At 40.9% G+C, this 18,094-nt stretch overlaps 1 protein-coding gene across 3 annotated transcripts in view; it reads left to right on the forward strand.

Annotated features, from left to right (window-relative positions):
- igf2bp2a (insulin-like growth factor 2 mRNA binding protein 2a) overlaps nt 1-18,094 on the forward strand; it is a 48,685-nt gene that overhangs the window by 25,587 nt on the left and 5,004 nt on the right. For all 3 annotated transcript variants that reach the window (XM_041056327.1, XM_041056328.1, XM_041056329.1), the window contains 13 exons: nt 159-207; nt 3,027-3,078; nt 5,770-5,833; nt 7,123-7,413; nt 7,750-7,884; nt 11,064-11,186; nt 13,164-13,299; nt 14,867-15,004; nt 15,577-15,645; nt 16,436-16,558; nt 17,031-17,105; nt 17,309-17,440; nt 17,865-17,978. In XM_041056327.1, the coding sequence (XP_040912261.1) occupies nt 159-207; nt 3,027-3,078; nt 5,770-5,833; nt 7,123-7,413; nt 7,750-7,884; nt 11,064-11,186; nt 13,164-13,299; nt 14,867-15,004; nt 15,577-15,645; nt 16,436-16,558; nt 17,031-17,105; nt 17,309-17,440; nt 17,865-17,978 (1,501 nt within the window). The remainder of the gene's footprint in view (nt 1-158; nt 208-3,026; nt 3,079-5,769; nt 5,834-7,122; nt 7,414-7,749; nt 7,885-11,063; nt 11,187-13,163; nt 13,300-14,866; nt 15,005-15,576; nt 15,646-16,435; nt 16,559-17,030; nt 17,106-17,308; nt 17,441-17,864; nt 17,979-18,094) is intronic.

Below are 18,094 nucleotides of genomic sequence, written 5' to 3' on the forward strand. Positions count from 1 at the left end.
GCTACGATCTGGCAAATGTGAATGTACACAAGTGACGTTTGGCTTTGCCATAAACACAACAGATGACTGGAACAATAAGTGTGGGTGTGTGTGAGTGTGTGTGAGTTTGCGGTTCAGGTCTGTTAAATCCACTCCGTCTGTGTGTTTCGTCTCTGCAGGAGTCGGAAGATCCAGATCCGGAACATTCCCCCTCATCTACAGTGGGAGGTCAGTTGTTTGTCTGTGAATGTGCGTGTGTGTGTGTGTGTGTGTGTGTAACAGTGATGCCCAGTTGAACAGCTTGAACCAGGTAGCACATAAACTAGTTTCCTGACAATGAGTCACCAGCCTTTAAACTGTATTCCTCTTTAGGCTGAAGTGTGTGTGTGTGTGTGTGTGTGTGTTGTATGTGTGTGTGTGTGTTGTGTGTGTGTTGTGTGTGTGTTGTATGTGTGTTGTATGTGTGTTGTATGTGTGTTGTATGTGTGCTTATATCTACATCTACATGTTTGTTCCTCTGCTTTGCCATCGCCTTACTGGGGGTCCAGGCTGCCCTTGTGTCTGTCTTCATGTCTGCCAACTTTCTCATTACTTTCTGGGTTGCTATCGTACCTGTGGGTCGTTTCCACGCTGCCTTTTGTTTTCCTTGTAAAACTTATGAAACTTCAGAGACCATTAAATCAACTACAGGCCAAACCAGTCTCTCCGTTTGTTTGAGAGCTTATGCAAAGTTGCCAGATAATTTTCCTTAATATTCACTCATTTCACAGAAAACTTGTTGTCATGGTGTTTCATGTTCCTGTCGGTTTTTGTCCCCTACAATTCTGTTTTTATGTCATCTTCTAGGTACCATTATTTAATAATCAAGACACTCGTACAGTTTTTGAAAGTACATTTACTTAAGTATTGTACTTAAGTACAATTTCTAAGTACTTTTCTTGAATGTTTCCATTTTTTGCTTTGTGATACATCTGAATGTCAAAGGGAAATATTGTAGTTTCAGTTCCACATTTATTTGAAGGCTGTAGTTAATTTTCTGATAAAGATTTTTTTAATAGAAAATATGTGGTTGACTTCTAAAATGTGGTGCATTGTTATGAAGTGAACCAACCAGCCGTGCATAGTGAAGTAAAAATATGGTCCATCTCAACCAGTTACAGTATCAAAATGCTAATTACACATTTATGCTTCAGTGATAGTCCTTTGAGAGTTTGTTTCATACATGATATTATAACATTCTGAAAGGAGATGTTCTGCATAATAAATGAATGAAGTGAATGCAGGACACACGTCGTTATTAAGTATTTTCATATTGTGGTGTTTATATTTTTACATAAGTAAAGGAGATGAATAACTGCACCTGCCTAACATCAGTAGTAGCAAAGGTAAAGTCTGGTGCTATTCTGCAGCACCTAAAGACCTTTATGGATTGATAGTTGCGTCCCTCAGTCTTTACATTCTCAGAAATCTACAGTATCTCAAATAAAACACAACATACATGGTCTTGATTATATATCAGTGTGTGTAGTTTAACAGAATAACAAAACTGGTCACTGTGGAATTAATTTGTAGAAACCTAAAACCATACCTATCCCTAAATAGTTTTTATAGAAATACAGTTACTAGGTGAACAGTCTGATTTATATGAAAAGTCAACATTTTGTGTGTTTTTCAGCTGATCATGAATGAAACTATCTTCCAGTTGAAGAAGTGAACAAGCCTTTAGCAGCATTACAAAACTTCAGTGATTTAAGTATAGTTCTCTGTATTGTCCAAGTATTAAAGCATCTGTCTGTAATTTTAGGAATTAAGTTAGTTAGGTTCCAGTTAGGTTCCTATCTTGTTTCAGACCAGTGATTTACTAAATCAGGTTGCACAATCCGGTTGTTCAGGTTTAATACTTAAGGAATGTTTCAGTTAGTAAAAACTCTACACTAGTATTGTGTAAAATAGTTGCTAAGAAACATCAAGTTCCTTGTTTACCGTCATATGTAAACAGAAAGTCATTGCGGTTTCACAAGCTATAACATAGCTTAAAAAACAGTTTTAGTAGGCGGAGTGCTAACTTGACATTCCTTTGCAGATGTAGGTAATACTTTGTTTTATTTAATAATGCATGTATGAAAAAATATTTATGTTTCAGAATCAGTCGTTTAGAGTGACACAACATGTTAATAAAAGAGCTTTGGAGGTGCTGGCAGGTGTACTTTTTTCACTTTTCGTTCACTGCCGTTACAGCTGTTTCCGTCTGCATCCAGTCTTTAAACTAAGCTAAGCTAATCAACTCCCAAATCCAGTTCCATATTTAACACACAGGCATGAGAAACAAGCAAAATGCTGAACTGTTCCTTTAAACTATCAAGCCAAATTAAGACTGCAATGAGCCAGATATTAAAATGATACCGATAATGATATTAAAAAATAAAACAAAATGAAGCCTCACTTCAGAGCTGACAGATTGCTACCAATGTTTTTGTATTTTATGTAATAGATAAAATTTGATAGAGCACATCCTTGATAATGTCATATGCCCTCACCATTGTAATTCATTGATTGATTTACTTGCATTTGCTAGTTTAAGGGCTGGCGTGTAAATGCTATTTTACTCATTTTCACTTTCTGTCAACACACCGTTTCCATCTCAACCAAGCTTAAACACTTTTCTGTGATATTGTGGCTTTTATATTAAAAATGTGCAGAAAAACTGGTGAATTGAAAGGCATTACTCGTCCTCTGTCAAGCTGCTGGTGTTTAACTTGAAGGGTCTTTGGATTATGAGTCATGTTTTTCTTTTTTTTTTGTAAAGGCAGCTAAAACAAAAATATTAAATGATCACTTATATCACATTTTTTTAAAGAACTTTTCAACCCCTGTGTAAAAAAAAAAAAATGAAGTAACTACACTGTTACCTGAGCACAGGCCCACATTAGCAACAGTTGTATTAGATCTTTGTGTGCATGTGCATTTGTGTCAGTGTGTTTTATTTTTATTTTTTTCATCAGTGGCCATACTTGCATCTCTAACTCACGCTCTCATTTCTCCCTCAGGTTTTGGACGGCCTTCTAGCTCAGTATGGTACTGTAGAAAACGTGGAACAAGGTACAGAACTCTTCTCCTCCCTGTTTGCTGCTCATCTCATCATCTGGCTCCGACTGTTCAATGCACACGTGTCTATTTAGCAACACACACATACACACAGACCTCCCAGTGAGTCAAGTCTCCCTGTGTGACTTGACTTCCTCGTTACCATCATCCCACACACCCATTATCTAAACATAACCCATCTCTGCGTATAAATCTGCCTTTATCATCTTGTCTGTCTGCGTGTGTGCATGTGTGTCTTATAAGTCTGACTCAGGGAGAGGAGCGTTTGAATTACATGCAGCCTCTATAATAAGCACTGTGTATTGCCATGGGTCCCCTTGGCCTCAGTGTATGTATTGAAGTGGGCAGACATGGCAGGCGTCCATTAGTAATGTGTCCATGTCTGTGTGTGTGTGTGTGTTTATGCCTGTATGTATTTGCGTGCGCGTCTGTTTTGGGGAGGTGCATCGTGGTAATGGGTGAGGACACTGTAGGCGCCTGTGGTAAAGCTTTTGCACTGTGTGAAGGAGTGTGTGTATTTATGTGCGAGTGCGTGTGTGTGTGTATCTACTCGTGTGTGCTGAGTAGTTAGCGCTAGAGCTATCCCTAAGAACTTTTCGCTGTTTACACACACATACATGAGTAGTAGACTCACGGGGAGAAACAAACACCCACAAGCTCACACAAATACTCACACACACACATGCAGTTTTTCTCTGTGCGTCAAACCAGCCAAGACCAACTACCACCCACTGCAGTCATGACAGGTGCTAAAAGAGAACCCAGCAGAGAAATTACTACACTCAGAGTTTCCCAGTTGCTGCTGTAAAACAGTCATCCGAGCCATCCCAGACACCAGCGCAGCGTTGCCTCTACCTCTTTCTTCTTTATGCCTCAACACGACTATCCAAACGTCAGCGATACACTGAACATTCAACTTCCACCTCCCATCTCACTCGTGTATCCGTCCCCGTCTTAGTTGCCGCCTCAACTTCCTGTCTGCCCGCCTCCTGTCTTGTCACTTTTCTGTGCCTGCGTCCATGCGCTCTGGTTACAGGGGTGAGGTTTTGGAGGAGTCCCATGTTCTTGTGTGGCATGGTGAAGGCTGCCGGTGGTGGGGCAGGGCAAGGCAAGGCGAGGCGGGGCAGAGCTGGCTGTGAGCGCCGGGGCCGGGCACCAAGCCAGGCTCTGCCCACTCACCCTCTCTAAGCCAGCTGGGCGCTCTCACTAGTTTTAACCCTTCCAAACCTGCTGTCTGCTGTGAACCAGCAGGTTTGGAAGTTTTTTGTTTTCGCTGACAGAAAGACAGGCTCAGATGCCTATTTTTATTTTTGACTCTTTAAAAGGAAAAAAAGTCCAACACTTTTCCAGTCTTTATATGATACTGGCAGTGTACCTTGTACCTCCTGGCTCATTTATTTTGGTGATTGTCACTTTTTTTTGTTTTTGTGAGTAACTTGCCAAAAATTGCAGCGGAGTTTATTAGCACACTTTTTAAGCTATCTAAAGCATCTACAGTAAGTGTTTCTTTTTCTCCAGACTTTGGCTTCAGCCCTCAAAGAGCGGTGGCTTCTGTGTAGACTCATCATTCTGACATTTAGAGGTTACACAAACAGGGTTTCAACGATGACAAAGCAGAAATGCTGCTGTCTCTTCTGACAGGGGCTTTGGTAGACCAGAAGGTATATCATCAGTAAGACATGCTGTATGTCTTTTGCTCTTGCAATCACTGTCACTGTTGCACTCTCACCCTACACGTACTGAGAGTTATGTTCTGTGAAATAAAGCAAAATCCAAGCTGAGGCAGAATTAGATAATATGTATACAACACAAAAGTAAATTACAAGTTAAACATGAAGCCATTTCTGTTTTTTAATATGATGACAGGTGATATAAGTTTTCCTTGTTCTCACTGACAACAGGAGAAAAAGTGTTTGCAGTTCACAGTACTCAGAGTTCAGTACTAAGCATTTTTACATAATTTGTCTCTCTTTAGGGCTGCAGCCAATGATCATTTTCATTATTCATTACTCAGTTATTCTCTTAAGACCAAGCTGATATGATGTTAGTACGAGGCAAAGAAAATCAGCAATTTTCAAAATTTTTTGGCTTGAAAAATATTCAACCCATGATCAAAATAGTTGTCAGTTTATTTTTTGTTGATCAACTAATTGATTAATCAACTAATCACAAGCTTGTCCTGTCATCTCATGTGCTGTACATTTAAAGTCACCTGACCGTTCAGCGTTTTAAAGCATGTGTGGTGCCAGCGGGAATCAAACCCCCTGTAACTGTGGCAGAGTCAGTGCTGTTCTTTCCCCCACTGTGCAGCACTGGAGCACATATCCTCCTAAGGTGTGTCTCTGTTGTGTATTTCATTTCACTTTGTCACAGATTACCTGCTTTGTTTAGGCTGTCATGAGAAACTTAAATCAGTTATTGTGCAAGTGGCAGAGAGTCTATTGTGTTAAGCAGCTACTGTCTGTAGCAGCAGCAGCAGCAGCAGCAGGGCCTGGAGGGAAGCCAGTGTGGTGATGGCTGTAATGGATTCACACAGACAAGTGGCTCTCTGGGTCACCACGGGAACCTGGACGCGTGTCTGACTCACCTACGGCAACAACAAAGACCTGCTATGTACATGTGTAAATGTGGCCCTATCTCATGCTTTTGCTTTTTTTTTTTTTCTCTGTGTTTCTTGTTTCACAGTGAACACTGACACAGAAACAGCAGTGGTGAATGTTACGTACGCAACCAAGGAGGAAGCTAAAGTGTAAGCAGCACAAATAATGACTCTGATGCAGCCAAGTTGCAAGAGTAAGGCTTGAGATATACTTGCTTTTTAACAACGGTTTTGCACAGACAAGCAGCGGAAACACAAGCAGCATTGCTCACATACTTGTTTGTGTACTCTGTGTGTACCTGGAGGATTAAAAAGTATATCCACTAGGTCAGAGCAGGGCCAAATCAACTCTGGAATAGACCTTGCAATTCTGTGTACATAATTAAACATGGTGATACCTAAGGAGGGTTCTATATAGTTAATGTGAAGATGATAGCTGTAAAAAATCAGCGGTCGACAACTTCAGTTACAGTGTATTCACATAAAGGTAGCTACATTTAAAAGTGCTCCTTTTTCTTTCCATTTCAGCCCATCTGTCCATAGTTTGCGGGCATTTTATTTTCTCACCTAGACCGAGCTCTTTTTAAAAATGGCCTCAAATGAGTTTTTTAGTGTCTACAGGGAAAACTGAGCTTTTGGAAAATGATGATGTAAATCTGCCCTGTCAGTGTAGGAACAGAGTTAAGAGGGCAGTCTCTAACTTTTTCTGTGATCTCTCGTTAAAAAGGTCAATACAATCACATATCACAGAGGTTGAAATGAAATACATAAATGAAAAACTAAATTGTTTTTTTGAATGTTTGTTTCCACTCCAGATGTTAGGTGTGATGTGTCATTCTGATGTTAGCAGACTGAAAAGGGGACAGTGAAAAAGAGATTTAGCGTTCCAGTGTGGACAGAAATCTTCACAAAAACCACATAGAGTTTGTGGACAGAGTCTTTGTTTCTCTGTAAAAATGTATTTTCATTTTGTTCTGTTTGCTGCTAACCTGATTTCATATCCTTGTATCCTTGTAACTGTATCCATTGTTCATTTGCTTACATGCAACCATCAGAAGTTTAGTGTTAATTCTTTAGGACGCACACAACCAGGGTTCTGAAGAGAGGCAGGATACATGAGATAGCATCGTGTGCACACTAACACATAATTAAAAGCAAGTATATCAGAGTCTTACAAAGTCAGCCAATCAGTTTTTTGATGAAGGTTTAAATCACAGCAATTTGCAAATTCTCTCTCAAAAACTTGCACAAAACCTCTGTGCTGATATGCCATTGCTTCCTTGTGATCATGTATCTATTTATACTTTGTCAGAAAAATGTATTGTTTTATTTACTCATCTTTTTCTCTCCTCTTCCTCCTCCTCTTCTTGATGTCTCCCCTCATTTCTTCCTCCTTTCTCTCTCCTCCTGTCACCGCCTGCTCCTCTTCTCCTCTCCAGAGCCATTGAGAAGTTGACAGGACAGCAGTTTGACGACTGCTCCTTTAAGGTGTCATATATTATGGACATGGATGCTGCTCCACCTGTTCAGGCTCCCCGTGCGCGGCGCGGGGGCCGATCATCTCGGGACCAGGGCGCCTCTCAGCCCGGGCCCTCAGGAGGCTTTGGTGCTCCGCGCCAGAGACAACACGACTTCCCCCTGCGCATGCTTGTGCCTACTCAGTTTGTGGGAGCCATCATTGGCAAAGAGGGCCTCACCATTAAGAACGTCACCAAACAGACACAGTCCAAGTAAGCTCCAAGACCCAATAATGAACTCAGATTTTTGTATGTGAAGACCAACTGTCTGAGATATAATGCAAAATAGAAAAGGGCAGGGCACATAGTTCATGGGTAGAGGATGGCATGTTTACTGTTGCCTTGTATTTTGTTCTTGAAAATATTCCTAAAACAGCTTCTTTTCTTTTTAATTCTTTATTTTTAGTCTTCGTGATATTTTCTTTTCAGTCTCTTACATTTCTGTCTTTACACTCTTTCGGCTTGTAGGGCGCTTGACAAACTTCATTTTCAAATAATTGAACTGATAGTGATCCTCTCTCTCTGTCTTTCTGTCTCTTCCTCCCTCAGGGTGGACATTCATCGGAAGGAAAATGCAGGTGCAGCAGAAAAACCCATCACCATCCACTCAACACCCGAGGGCTGCTCGTCCGCCTGTCGCATGATCCTGGACATCATGCAGAAGGAGGCCAACGAGACCAAGACGTGAGTCTGCACTTCAGCATACAGGAACATCCATAAATGTGCACATAAACACGCTCAGATATTCTTATGCAAAGCATGTATACACTCCCACAGGGAGATTATCCATAATGTCTGCAAGGCTATAATCTTATCCTTTAACCTGCCTGCACACCTTTTAATCTCACATGCATTCTCCTGCTTGGACCACTAACACAGTAAACACAGTGCACACGACACACACTCACATAGGCTAACACGTGATCGCAGATTAGCATTTAAGAAACCAGGCCAACATGTCTAATTAGGCTTGACACTTTTAACAAGACACTGCACCCTTTAAACTCTTCGAACTTCTGCTCGATCGGAGGATCAGCACCCACCTTTCACACATAATACCAGTGTTTGTCTTTTGTTGTTTATTTCGTTGCGCTTTACATTACATCCTAGATTCCTAGATTCAGAGGAAGACAATTACATTTGAATATAAAAATGTTTCCACAGCCTTTCATTTCCTCTCCATTTGCATAAGACGATACATACTGGTGAACGTCACACTTAAACTCGTTTTGTCAGATGTTGTTTATTTTGTTGTTTGATCATGCCTGGTGTTTTTTTTGTTTTTTGTATCAGTGTGTGCATTCAGAGGTCTCTCATTTGACCAGGAAATATGTCAAGCTGTTTAATAAATGATGGTTCACATTTATAACTTTGAAAATTGGGTCCAAATTCAATTTTTCCCCTTATGCTATGACAGCATCACACTTCGCTTCCTGTCAATCTCTTGACATCCAGAGGAAGATAGGGCTTAAAATTTTTATGCTATGTGTCGTCATTTTGTTTACATTCAAACACAGTGTTACAGGAATAGTTCGACATGTTAGAAAATATGCTTAAAGACTGGAAAAATGGGGGAAACAGTAAATAGTGAAAAAATTATATATAATTACACCATTCAAACAAACCAGACAGTAGGAAGAGTGTTGTAGCTCTAAATGCCACCAATATTTTCCTCACAATAAAAAGCATAGGGAAAGCATCACCAGCTTTTTGATGACTTGTATGTCTTGTTCCTATTGAGTTTTAATTCAGTTGATCTAAATTGCTTTAGGTCAACAGCGTCTGCCAAATGCGTGCAATGTATTCTAACAGAAAGAAATCAGTCGGCTTGTCTGATCCACCTCAGTCTGTCAAATCATTAATCATGCTCTCAAAAGTTACAGTAACATCCACACCTCTGATGTGTGTCGACTAAATCACTAAATTGTTGGCAGCTGCATGGGTGCCACACCTGTAGAAATGAACCTGTCGCCTTAGCCGCCCTACACCCTGTAATTTTGTGGAGTCTGAGGAGGCGCAACACCCAGAGAAACTGGAACCACTAAACCTTTCCTCTAAACTCACAACACCGTCGTCTGCCCTAATTTGGCCCACAGCTCACCCCAAACTAATTTCACCCTACAGCACAGATCTACACTTACAGATTATAACATGCCCCGCTCCCCCTACACACATCCCACCACCACCAAGTCTGTGACCCAGCCCAAAAGAAACCCCCAGCATCTGGTTACCCTCCATCACATCCCACCACAAACACTCACACCCCACAATTGTCCCGCATAACAGAAATATAGATTATACAGAAATTATACTCCTCCTATTTTAATGACCTATTACCATCCCATCAACACATGTTCGTACATACAGCAGGGCCTTTTTTGTCATGCTTTATAGCTCTGTTATTTTCTAACAATTTCAGCACAGTTTCTTGAAAATAAAAACTTTGTAATTTGAAACTAATTTTAGGGAAATTTGAGTTAGTTTAGTTAGTTGCACTGGATTTAAAAGAGTTCTTAATTTCCTGAAAAAATGTAATTAAATACTTACCATTAGAGTCTTATTACTGAATGAATGAATAAATGTTATTTTTGTGTTATGCACACAAGTATGCCGAGCCAAGTGAACAACTTTCACAACAAAATCTTCACATCCGCTTTGTCTGCAACAAAATTCATGAATTACTGGGGAAATGATGGAGAAGTCAGGGTAAATATTATTTAAATAATTCATCTTGCCTCCTTTTCCAGGCTTTTGAGACATAGCTAGAGACTTAAACATCACAATTAAACAACCATTCCAATTTTTGCCCATCTGTACACCACAATATGTCAGGGTTTTGTGGACCCATTTCATGGAAAATTAACTCCCTTAAATTATCATAATTTGTACAGTACAACGCTTCACCCAAATTACACAGCTTTCAAACTGTTTTCCTCCTGAATATTTTTAAATATACCAACATCAACAGCCAGAGAAGAATAACAGTCTTCAGCTGTGCAACTAAAAACCTTTGGCTTCCAGATAAATAATATGCAACATATGATTCAGGGCCAAGTTTGATATGCATATACATGTTCTTAATTCTGACTTTGATCAGAGGCATTATTATAAGAAACTTTATTTTTCATACATGTTAGATATTATGATGGATTAGCAGGGAATTACAGCAAAGTTTACCAATTGAACTCTGTTTCTATTTTACCTATAAATACTGCAAAATTACATGGTTTTCTTCAGGAAACATACCAAGAAAGTCTTAGGACATTACAAGGAATTAAACTAAAAAATCCAGGCATGCATCACTTTTTAATGAAAATTTATTTAAGAAAAAAACAAAACAAAACAAAACAAAAAAACAGGGAAAATCTGCAGTTTCGCTTATGTCTCCTGCTTAGTGAGACACTGGCACACAACAGCACCTTGTTTATTGTAATGGGCTGCGATCAGTGTGTTCTTACAGTTGGAAACATGACAACATTTGGTTGCACACAGGCACAGCATCAGCAGGTTAAAGCTGACCTGCCTCATGTAAAAATCTGGGTATTTTTCTGTAAAACCAAGAAAGGATAAACCTTACATTGTGGTTGGGCTTGTGTCTTAGCATGGTCGCCCTGTGCTTATGGCAGCACTTCCAGCTGGGCAGCTATCCACATCCCTATTCATCCCCATCACAGCATCGCATTCTTCAGACCACATCACACTGAGTGACACTCAGCAGAACTTATCCTTTATCACCTCGCCTAACCTGTGTGTGTGTGTGTGTGTGTGTGTGTGTGTGTGTGTGTGTGTGTGTGTGTGTGTGTGTGTGTGTGTGTGTGTGTGTGTGTGTGTGTGTGTGTGTGTGTGTGTGTGTGTGTGTGTAGAACGGAGGACATCCCTCTGAAAATCCTTGCCCACAACAGCCTGGTTGGTCGGCTGATTGGGAAGGAAGGCCGCAACCTGAAGAAAATCGAAGAGGAGACAGGGACCAAGATAACCATCTCCTCGTAAGTCGCCTCACCTCCTCTTCCTCTTTCACACACACCCACAGTGCTTTGCGGCTGCACTACTGGCCGAACCTTAAAACCACAAACACGCACGCTGGAGTTTTTGAACACTCTGACATAAGGGCTTGTTAGAAAAGCAGCAGTGATGCTTAGAATGATTTTCAAGACAAAATTTTGACTTACTAGTTTTAACTAGTGCACAAATAACATGCAGTGATTTCAGGATTTCAGGTTCTTGCGACCACACCTCCCTCGCCCAGGCACATTAGCCTTTTAGCATGTGGTTTCTCTTAACTGAGCTGTTACAGAACAAATGTTAAGAGTTGATTACAGCTCCTTCACTCCAGAACATGATATTACAGAGGTGGCGATTACACCTCATTTAACGGACTGCGTTCATCAACCTTCGTGTTCAGTTGGGGCTAATGAATTGCTGTGTCTCCGTGAGCTCTGAGGACGTAATGAGCCTTGAGAAGGAGACAGAGAGGAGGAGATAGACGAAGAAGGAAGGAGAGTGGATCCTTTTGAGTCGAGGCAAACAGTATATTCAGTATTGATGGTTCTGTGAAATCCTTTCAAAGTGTCCTCCCCGTCCTCCGACACCGAGGACAGAATAGATTGGTTTTGCTTCAAAGGCCTAAAGCTGTTATCGTTTGTGCATTGTCCAGGCTAACTGCTTTATGGAGCGATCGCTGATTTGATTCATGTAACAGACCGAAAACCTTTTCAGAGCTGTTAAAATAGTTTTTTCTTACTGTGCTATTCTCTCAGTAACGCTGCGGTCAACATTTTGTTACTAGATCCAAGTAAGCATTTTGGTCGCCGAGCTGCAAAATCTGGGTTTCGCAGAAAGTGTGAGAACAACTTTTGGGCCAAAAGATTTTGAGTTTTCACTTTCAAACATTTTTTTGTTCTAATGGAGGTTAACAGTGGTTAAATTCAGAAACAATGAGTCACGACTTTCGTGTTGCACAAAATTAAAAGATGAAACCAAATGTTGTCTTGCAGTGTTTTTACATTCTGTTTATTCTTGTGCAACGTTTTTTTTTCTCTTCATGTAATTATAACAAGGACAGTTTAGTCCATGTAAGCTGTATAAGCATGTCACTGTGCTGATATTCACATCCTGACCTCGTGAGAGACAAAATAGTTGCTCAAAGGGGGCACTCCAGTTCTCTTCATGAGGAGCACTCAGCCTGTGAAGAGAGCTGTAGGACGTCTTTTGTGTCTCTGCAGGAGCTTTGAAAAGAAAATGACCCTGAAGATGTCATCAGGGTTATCTTAGTTTGGGCTGGTAGACAAATTGATCTTATGTCGGAGTTACTGTAATGTAATGTAATTTCCTACTTTTAAATAGCATTTAATAATTAACTGTAACAGACTTGCATGCTTAATAATACAGAAGAGCTTGAACACCAACAAAATATGGATCCTTTACTTCAGCCACAGTCTGTTGTTCAGTGTAATTCAACCCACTGTTAATCTATATTCTGTTATGTAGTCAGTACAGACCACCAGCTCTGCAATCATGTGGCCATGCTGACTTGTCCACTGTTAAAGCTCACAAGGCATTAATCATCTACCATCCATCCCATATGACATGAATGCAGTGAGTTGCATGATGGGAAGTGTAATATCCAGTGTTTTTCGCAGCCTGACCCAAACTAGGGAAGTTGAAATCATAGTGTCTTGGTTTTGACCATTCTTTTTTAAAATCTCGCTTAAAAAGTGAGTCCTCCAACAACTGAATTGCTAGTTTTGCTAGGCAAGACATTTTGATGCCTGTTGTGATGCTGATGACACAGTCTTCTGTAACGCTTAAATTAGCCAAGACAGGAAATCCAATTAAAAACAGCTCAGTCACCTCCATCTTCTCAGAAAAAATGTGAGCAGAATATGAGCATGGCTATTCTCTTTATTTGTATTTGCATGTATTCATTTGTGTGTGTGTGTGTGTGTATGTGATCTCCCTTGCAGGTTACAAGACTTAACCATTTACAACCCTGAGAGGACCATCACGGTGAAGGGCAGCTTGGAGGCGTGTTGTAAAGCCGAGGAGGAGATCATGAAGAAACTGAGGGAAGCCTACGAGAATGACATTGCTGCTATAAACGTAAGCTCATCCCGTGTGTGTGTGTGTGTGTGTGTGTGTGTGTGTGTGTCTCATGATCTTGTGGTGACTCACACAGACTTGACAGGTGAATAGTGGAGAGGACTGATGATACACAAGGATAATATCACACCCCATTCAGTACATGTTACCACCCGGATTAGCAATACCTGTTGTTGTGCTCTCGGTAAATGGATAACAGTAAACGATCGCTGAATAGCTCATCAGTGACTCAAGTGTTTGAGAGTACAGCATGTCTGTGGACGTGTGTTTGTGTATGTGTTTGTGTCTGTTCCACGGAGCCTCTGACTCATGCTCACTTCCCCGCTGCGTGTCTGTGTTCCTGCTGCAACACACTGCGTTTCCCAGCATCCATCTGATATCTGTAGGCCGCTCTCTCGCCTAACTCCTCTTTCACACTGCCCCAATGACATCACCGGTGCTGCAGCCGGAGAGGTCAACCACAGAGGAAGAGAGATAGCGTCGATAATGATGATAATGCACTGCATGTGCAGCACAGATACGAATGCCTATAATGTGACTGTATTAAGTAACAGCGGTGATGCTGTTTATGATGAGCAGCTGGAACTTGTGGAGTGACTCAGAATTAGTATCCCGGTGTCTGCTTTTTCTTTGCTGCTTTCACACAAACTGCCAATTTCTCCTTCATTTTCATTGTCCAAATATTGGCTCGGAAATAATCATCAAGAAGTAACACGCAGCGTGCGGTTAAATTGTTATGGCTGGTGTGTGGCAGTTCTGGCACCTGTCAGGCTGAGCGTCTGCAGTAAGCGGTGAGGGCCATCTAGCGTAGTACTGCAGATATTACACAAAGCTCCCTGGGAACAAGGAAGTGAAAGGAGACCGCGTGTCTTGTCACGGCCATGAAACCAGAATAGCTGACTTGACTTCGAGGGAAGAATATTTTTGTCATGCCGTTACAACAGCAAACTGTCCTGTGAAAACCATGGACCTGCAAAACATCAGCTTTTCATGAGCTAAGAAAAACAGACTGGTTTTCAGAGTTGTTACTGTGCATTTTCCTCACAGATCAGTGGGTTTTTAAATGGTTGATTTAGCATAAGAAGTTGGAGAATTTTCTCAAGCCATTAAGAAATGCTTTTATCTGAAACACTGAAACCTTGTGGGTGAGGTAAAAGGAGAACATTAAAAACAACATTTCATTTTGATTGTGTGACCCCAGATTAAATCTAGGACTTTAAAACAATTTGGAAAATTATTGGTTTCTTTTTTTAAACAGGTTTTAAAAACTTACTTACTCAGATGGACTCATTTGTGTTTTCTCTTCATTTTCTCTCCTCTTCCTATTATCTGTAGATTTTCTAGGTTGTGTTTTTTTTTTTTACTGTGGTCTGTACTGGTCAGTGTCCTTTTGCAGTGTAAAATCCATGTTAAACCCAGTTTAAACTGATCTGCTCCTTTTAAAAAATGCTTAAAAATCAAACAAACAAACAAAAACGATTAGCATTAGATAAATCCTAACGTATCGTCTTCTTTCTTGTAAGTTGTGTCTAAAATCCGCCTCTGCCTTTCTTCTTCTTCTGCACAGCAACAGGCCAACCTGATCCCAGGCTTGAACCTGAATGCTCTGGGCATCTTCTCCTCTGGTCTCCCGGTGCTGCCCCCTGCTGCTGGACCACGTGGTGCAGTGCCCCCTGTGGCACCAGCAGGATATAACCCATTCTTAGTGAGTATGCCCTTATTTTCTGCACACAATCATAAAAGGTAGAGCAAACAAAAAAAAAATTAAATGTTCCTTTTAGAATCTCTATGCCACTGTTTTTTCCCACCCAGGAGCTGTGAAACAATGCACAGTTCCTGTGGGGATTAGTTTTGACTTAAAAGCAACTTGTTTCTAACAAATGATAAACTAGGTTCTCCCTGAAGTGCTTTTTTTTTTTTTCAAAAAAAACAAAACAAAACAATACTGTGTTGACTCAGGTCTTCCTGCATGATGTTGTACACAGTTTGAAACAACCAGAATTCCCCCATCTTCTCCAGAGATGAGTCAGTTTGTCTGTAAAACAAAGTCTCCACTCACTGCCTGATGAGGGCGAGCCAAAGTGGTGTGAGACAGTGTGTGAGAATGTATTTGCGTGTTTCATAGTCAAGAAAGTTAGTGCATGATTCACTGTGAGTTTATGCCCTGAAATTCCCCCGTTGTCAGAGCTTGAGTTTTGTACATGCATGTGCCTTGTAATGTGTGTGTGTGTGTGTTTGTGTGCCATCTGATCGGTCTGCTTGTCACTTCAATTTCAGAGTCACTCTTCACATCTCAGTGGCCTGTACGGGGTTCCTCCAGCAAGTGCCATCCCCCACCAGCACTCAGTATGTTCCCTAAAATCTGCACTGCGGTCAATGTTTCCTTGGTGATCAGAGACTTTCCAACTTGTTTCATGTTTTTTTTCCTGTGCTACTAGATGATTATTTTAATTGTTCATGTCAGTATAAAACCATGTTTTTTATAAGCACCAGACGCTTGGGTAAAGCCTCACACTTGAGGATGTAACAGTTTCCTTCCTCTTGTGTTGAGAAAAAAAAGTCTCACTCTGCGAGTGACAAAATATCCAACCGTTTCTTTGTGACATGCTACAGAATGGATAAATAAAGGAACATAAAAGACTAATTGAGGGGGGAGACATAAATAATAGACTGTTACAACCTCTCAGTCATCGTCTGTGTTGGACAGTGGGTCTGGCATTTCTGCGTACCATCGCCCAGTCACCAGAACACCACAAATATTTCTGGAAGGGGACTTTTCAGCCCAGAGTTGTGGCTTGTAAAAATTCACTTTATAAACCTCGAGTACATGAGTGTTACCATGCTAAGAAAAACAAAAACATAGGGCAACCATCTGCCCTAATAGGAAATATTCCATTCAGACTCAGCCAGAGCGGGATGTTTACCCAGAGAGAAAACCCTCATAGAGAGCTCAGTTTAGCTTTCCTTGCATGTGGTGTCATCGTTTTCGGCTGCTCTTCAAGTATCTGACAAGTTAAATCAAAATTTTTGTAACTATTTAAACTACTTTTAAATGTTTTGCTCTGCCACCATCCGCAGGAGAGTTTGGTATAAGTGTAGTGAAATATGTTTTTCTGTGTGGTCTTTTCTTTTTTAGCAACAGGCTCCAGAACAGGAGGTTGTCTACCTCTTTATTCCAACTCAGGCAGTCGGGGCCCTGATCGGCAAGAAGGGCCAGCACATCAAACAACTCGCCCACTTTGCTGGAGCGTCCATCAAGGTGGGTTTGTCACTGTAAACAGAGCGCTGACTTCAAGGAGAAGGGGGAGAGATGGCTAAACCATCTCTTTATCAACATGTAGAGTTGAGTCCACAAACACAAGTTAAATGTGCATCGCATTTTTCAAAGCTTAGGGCTGTTAAGTTGGAAGTGAGTGCTGGCTGAGTCAGCGGCTCCTCATGGACCACATCTGAGGTTGTTAGTTATTTATGGTCAAAAACAAAGCAAAAAAAGAGATGACTCGTGAACTGAGCAATTCCGAAAGCCCCTCAAGCCCCGAGTCTTGAGAGGTGGGACAGCTGGTCAATGAATCCTCATAACGTAATCACAGGCAATTCTTTTTTTTTTTTTCTTTTTGAGGAATTTGCAGGCCTCTCAGATGATTCAGCGCTTTGCATTGAATGATCACAGAGCAAGCTCACCAGCTTTTGCCCTTATTTGTCTCCATAACCTGTCTCTGTGTGTCTGTCAGATTGCCCCAGCTGAGAGCCCAGACGTTACTGAGAGGATGGTTATAATTACTGGAACTCCAGAGGCTCAGTTTAAGGTAAAAACACTATGAATGTGTGCAGGAACATTCATTAAAAAATAAGCATTGTTTAATTCTTAAACTGCTACTTTAAGCTCATACATATTTTTTCAAAAATCACTCATTGGTCCTGTACAGTATTATAGTAAACAGCAGTGGATCATTGTGTGTCCCCATTTTCCCCAGTCTCTCCTTGCCTCATACCCTCCTCTGTATTCCAGGCCCAAGGTCGGATATTTGGGAAGCTGAAAGAGGAGAACTTCTTCTCAGCGAAGGAGGAGGTCAAACTGGAGACGCACATCAAGGTTCCCTCAACTGCAGCTGGCAGGGTCATCGGTAAAGGAGGCAAGACGGTGAGCTGATGCTTGATTTGAACTAAATCATGGGTAAGATTGGAAAAAAAAACCTGGTGCATTTCCTTACATTACTTTAACTGTGTAAATTATATACAGCGCTTTTTTTGAGTCTTTGACTGAATATAATTTCAGCCAGCAAAGCAGAGAATGATGTTCTTTGTTCAGCTTTTTTTTTCTCTCATCTAGACTAGTTTGAACTCTGCTTGGGAAAAAAAAATCGACTCTAACAACAACCTTTTAACTCAGCAGCTTTTTACCCCAATGATGATTGTACATGAAGTAGCACTTTGTTTGCTTGGTTTCATCAAGGATTGTTAAAGTTTACCACAATCTGATTGCTTGTCTCTCAGTGAGCGATGTCAGTGTGTTTTGTAAATTCAGAGGGAGATGATGACCTCTGAAGTCTGTGTCTATGTTTCAGGTAAACGAGCTACAAAACCTAACAAGTGCAGAGGTCATCGTGCCACGGGACCAAACTCCAGATGAGAATGACGAGGTCTTTGTGAAAATCAGTGGGCATTTCTTTGCCAGCCAGGTACCAAAAAGAAAAGAAAGACAATAACAAGGTTATAGCTGTGAAAAGTGTTGGCAGTTATTTGGGCTGATTAGTTTGTTGTCAAATATATGTACTAAAGGAATAGCTGCGCTTAA

This window comes from Toxotes jaculatrix, chromosome 15, assembly GCF_017976425.1.
Source record: "Toxotes jaculatrix isolate fToxJac2 chromosome 15, fToxJac2.pri, whole genome shotgun sequence".
NCBI lineage: Eukaryota > Metazoa > Chordata > Actinopteri > Toxotidae > Toxotes > Toxotes jaculatrix.